The 5,030-nt window shown below is 42.7% G+C and overlaps 1 protein-coding gene across 3 annotated transcripts; it reads right to left on the reverse strand.

Annotated features, from left to right (window-relative positions):
- Positions 1-878: 878 nt before the first annotated feature.
- Positions 879-4,710, reverse strand: LOC116255202 (putative pentatricopeptide repeat-containing protein At5g52630). 3 transcript variants are annotated; one of them, XM_050078059.1, is made up of 4 exons: positions 2,547-4,710; positions 2,175-2,362; positions 1,342-2,075; positions 879-1,259 (listed from the first exon to the last, which is right to left on the reverse strand). In XM_050078059.1, the coding sequence occupies exons 1-2, from the start codon at positions 4,676-4,678 to the stop codon at positions 2,308-2,310; spliced, it is 2,187 nt and encodes a 728-aa protein (XP_049934016.1). In that variant the 5' UTR covers positions 4,679-4,710; the 3' UTR covers positions 879-1,259; positions 1,342-2,075; positions 2,175-2,307. The 3 variants fall into 3 exon arrangements, with proteins under 3 accessions (XP_049934016.1, XP_049934015.1, XP_049934017.1); XM_050078058.1 differs by having other exon boundaries at positions 1,342-2,362; XM_050078060.1 differs by having other exon boundaries at positions 1,342-4,710.
- Positions 4,711-5,030: the final 320 nt, after the last annotated feature.

The raw sequence follows: 5,030 nt of genomic DNA on the forward strand, positions 1-5,030 counted from the left end.
GTCTTTCATGTTGTTGATGACAGTTAAGAAACCAGTTGAAGATCAAAGATCTGAAGCACAAGAGTACATATGCGAACAGCGACTGCAAGCTCTCTTGACAGAATTTAGGATGGTATGTGAGCCTCCCACGGGCTTGCCTTTGAAAAGAACCTATGATCACCATATAGAGCTCCAAAATGGGGTTGGAGCTGTCAACCGACGTCCATATCGGTATAGCCAACACCAACACCAACGAGAGGTGCTGGAAGAATTGGTGAAAGAAATGCTGATTATTCAGCCCAGCCTCAGCCCCTTTGCGTCCCCAGCATTGTTGGTAAAAAAGAATGGAGGATGGAGATTTTGTGTTGATTACCCTGCATTGAATGTCAATAAGCATTGCTACCTCATTTCTCTCATGGAAGAATTATTAGATCAATTGCATGAATCAGCTTACTTACTTTTCTAAGGTAGATCTAAGGATAGGGTATCATCAAATCAGGGTGGCAGCTCTAAGTCATACTCAAAACTGCTTTCCAAACACGACGGGCATTATTGAGTTCAAGGTGATACCCTTTGAGCTAACCAATGCCTCTACCACCTTTCAGTTCATTCTACCACCTTTTAGTCCTTAATGACCGATCCTTTTTAGACCTTATCTTGGAGGATTTGTATTGGTGTTTTTTTATGATATTCTAGTGTACAGCATGAGGGAAGATGAGCATTTTCAGCACCTGCAGTTGGTTTTGTCTACAAGCAACATGAACTGCACGCCAAACAATCCAAATGTGTGTTTGGGACTGAGCAGGTTGTATACCTTGGCCATGTAATCAGTAAAGGAATGGACAAAATGGAGGACGATAAAGTGAAAGCAGTAAGAGAATGGAAGGCACCCAGTTCGGTGAAAGAATTAAGGTCATTCTTTTGCTTGACGAGCTGACGATTTGTTGAGGGTTACGGACTGCTGGCTGCGTCTTTAACTGAGTAAACAAAAAAGGACAGACTAATAAGCTTCTCAATGCTATCAAGAGATACAATGAACTCCTTTCAAAGTTTTTAAGTGGCAAACTGCTTTAACTGGATTTAGCTTTTAGAGCCAGAAAAGAAAAGTGTTTCCCACGGTGAAGTGTGACCAAATAATACTGACTTATATGTAAGACAGTTGACACAGCTCTGTTGCAAGTGGAGCTTGATGATCAGATGACCAAATCCATTCTTATACCATTGGATCTTCTGGATACTACATAGCTTCCCCTGAATGACACTACAGTAAAGCTTCCGTCCTGCAGAACAACGGTATTTGGTAAGAAATAATAACAGTATCACGAAATTTAACCATGAAAGAAGTGAAATATCCATCCTTACTCATGCAACGAGCGCTCAACTTGAAACTAGCTGGCAGTCTCCTCCCTTTGACTGCACAGTTAAATCTCTCTTCCACACGAACTAAACTAAACTGAAAAACTTGCTCGGGTGCATCATAACCATGCACTGCAAAAGACTAAAACCCTCTGCGGTTAGATAATACATGCTCTCATCACCATGCAACGTCAAACAAGAAACCGCACCCAGAGAAACTCACATCTGATCTCATGATCAGTGTCACAGTGAACATCCTGAGATAAGGTTGATAAGTATGCAACGTCCTTCAAAGGCTTGATGTTCTTTATGTTACGTGACAATAGCTACTAAAATTGGCAACCCGCTGACATGGCTGCATTCTTACAGCAGTGGTAAAAATAATAAAGCATGTTGCCCACACTGACTGGAAACTAAACTACACCAGCGCATCATGAATCCCACAAGAAGCTTCATACCTTGCAGAACAAACATGTACCCTTCTAAACTTGGTGCCAGCATGAGATGTTAACTACATTTTGCACCCCTCAACTTAACCCTTCACCCAGTCTGTTTCCTTAACGATCAATTCTTTGAGTGGTTAGCCTCGCATAGCACCAGACATGATGCAGCTGAATCAAGAAGGAGCTGAATTATTTATCAGTATCAAACATGAGGCACCTGAGTCAGGATACCATAAAGTCCTTGGCCTCGTCAAGTTTCCTGCTTGACTTTCACTGCTAGACAGGAATAGAATTTATCTGACAATTGCAGGCCAGACAAGGTTGGATGAGCTAGAGAGACAAGAAGAATGAATGATCTAGATCAACAAATTTTGTCATGAAAGTACCTCATCGTACCTACTTCGCTTAGTTTATCCTTTGACCTCTATTATTTTCCTTCCTCAGAAAGCACTTCTCTTCTCGGTCATTATCTAACTTGGAAGGCTGCCGCTCTACTGCTGCTCTGTCCAAGATTTCAGGATGCCAGGAACTAAAAGTGAAAACGAAAGGGATTCTTGTCCTGCAGCTGATATTGCCGGTGCTTCCTGCCAAGATTGACATGCTAATCATGTTAAAAGCACATGCCATCATCATCCCCTGGAGAATTTCTCTCCAATTTAATTAGTAGGTTAATATGTTAAACTTGAACAACCATTATCATCCCAAAATAACATTACCATATTCCATAACCATGTTAAAACATACATAATCCCTGAATGAAATTCTCACCAGAAGTCCTTGCAGGAACAGATGCCACTACTGAACCTGTGAAACCTATTGATATCCCGTATAATAATCTCTCTCTCAAGAGATTCTGAAATTAACTTCATGAAAGTGTGACAATCACCACAGATCCTCAAATTCTTCTTTATCCTAATTGGAGCACCATCTGGGATGGTCAACAACCCAAATGCCAGTGCTAATTTCTCACTGTGATACCACAGACTTTTCTCCTTACTATCATCCCCCACGTCATTGACTGCACACTGCTTGTCAGCAGCATAACCTTTCGGCTTTACTAAATCCACCAACATCTGAATCATTTCATAAATTTCACGGCTCCTTGTATGCGACTTATCGCATGCTGTAAAAACGTAAGTTATGTTCCTTGCTTCAATCCAGCTACAGGCTGTCTCTTTCTTTACACCATTCTCCTTCATCAATTTCCTAACTTCGTCAGCTTGCTTCAACATCCCCTTAGACATATATATGTTAGCCAGCAGGACATAGTTTCCAGAGTTATATGGCTCTATTTCAAAAAGCCTTTCTGCAACTTCTTTTGCAATTTCCACATTGCCAAAATTTCGACAAGCTGCAAGCAGAGCTCCCCAGACTGATGCATCTGGTTGCATGGGCATTGATTCTATGAAGCGCCTAGCCTCAACCAGCTGTCCATCTCGACCTAAGAGATCAACTACGCAAGAATAATGCTCGTAACCTGGTCTTAAACCGTGGTCCTTAGTCATAGAACGAAAATAGTGAAGCCCTTCTTCAACAAGGCCATTGTGGCTACAAGCAGAAAGTACACAAACATATGTAACATAATCAGGTTTGATACCCTCAGAGACCATCTGATTGAAAAGCTTAATCACTTCATAGCCAAGGCCGTGAAGTTGACACGCAGAAATCATACTTGTCCAGATGATAACATTTCTGTCCATCGTTTCATTGAAAACTAGGTATGCATCACTTAGGCTTCCACATTTTGCATAAAAAGTGGTCAAGGAGCTCCTAACACATGCATTATATGCAAACCCAGATTTTATAATCAGATTATGGATAACAGTTCCCTGGTCTAAAGCAGCTAGACTTGCACAGGCGTGAAGCACAGTGGAAAGCGACACCTCATCTGCCACGATCCCATTGTCCCTCATCATCCAAAAGTATTTACAGGTTTCCTCAAACTTCTCACTCTCAGCCCATCCCATCATCATCACATTCCACGTTACTATATCTCTAAAAGATGCGTTGCAACCAAACAGCATTATTGCAACTTCCGAGCTCCCACACTTACTGTACATATCAATGATTGCGTTTCTAACATATACTAAATACTCCAAACCGAATTTCAGAACAAGAGCATGGACTTGGATCCCGAAAGTCAAGCACCTTGCGCTCGCGCAGGCACTGAAGACGCTAGATAGACTCACCTGGTCTGGCATTATCCCTTCCTTGAGCATCCCATAAAAGAGCTCGAACGCTTCACCATACATGCAACTATGATTGCATCCCACGATCATGGTGTTCCACGAAACGATACTTCTCTCGGGCATTTGGACGAACACTTTACGCGCATCCTCCAAATCCATTAATCTAGAGTACATACCAATAAGTGCACTGGCAACGAAGATGTCTGACGCAAAACCAGACTTATGGATGAGAGAATGCAGTTGCTTCCCACACGGCAGCGCCCCTATATCAGCACAAGCGGGGAGGATGGCCGAGAAGGTATAGTGGTTCGGCGACACGCTCGTCTGCCTCATTCTAGAGAAGAACGAGAGCGCTTCCAGCGGCCGACTAGACTGGCAAAGGGCGGTGATGATGGTCGTCCACGAAATGACGTCGTTGCAATCTGTGCCATGAAAAATGAGCAAACCCTCTTCTAGGAGACCGCATTTGGCGTACATGTTCATGAGACCACGGTGGAGGAAAGGAACAGAAACGAGTCCATTCTTGACAATCTGGGCATGAGCTTGAGAGGCACACCTGGAGCAGCCATTGTTGGTGATTGCATTGAGTAGGGAATTGAATTCGGATGGAGAGAGAGCAGACGTTGCATAAGGTTGACGGGTGACCGAGCATTGTGGAAGTAAAGGACGGCGGTGAACTGGAGGCCTGGACCAACGAAAGCCGCGCCTCATTCACAACATGGGAACATTCAATAATTAGCGAGGGGCCGTTTATATACCGACTGTGCATGGGACCTCAATTCTGATCTTTGATTTCCAAATCTTCACTTTTCTTAAAATACGGTTGCGTTTGATTCAGATCTCAGATCGAATAAAATCTCAAATCCACCAGCATCTACTGTCAACATGTGTCTCAAATCCATGCTTTATTGTAAAAAAGCACCCCCAATATGGATCTGAAATTCATGTTTTCTTTACTGTAGAAAGCTAAAAAAAAGCATGGATTTGAGATCTGAATCATCTGATTGAAGAGAAGGGGAGTGGTCGGATCAAAACCGTGGAGATCCACGGTAATCAAATGTGA

Source organism: Nymphaea colorata, chromosome 5 (assembly GCF_008831285.2).
Source record: "Nymphaea colorata isolate Beijing-Zhang1983 chromosome 5, ASM883128v2, whole genome shotgun sequence".
NCBI lineage: Eukaryota > Viridiplantae > Streptophyta > Magnoliopsida > Nymphaeales > Nymphaeaceae > Nymphaea > Nymphaea colorata.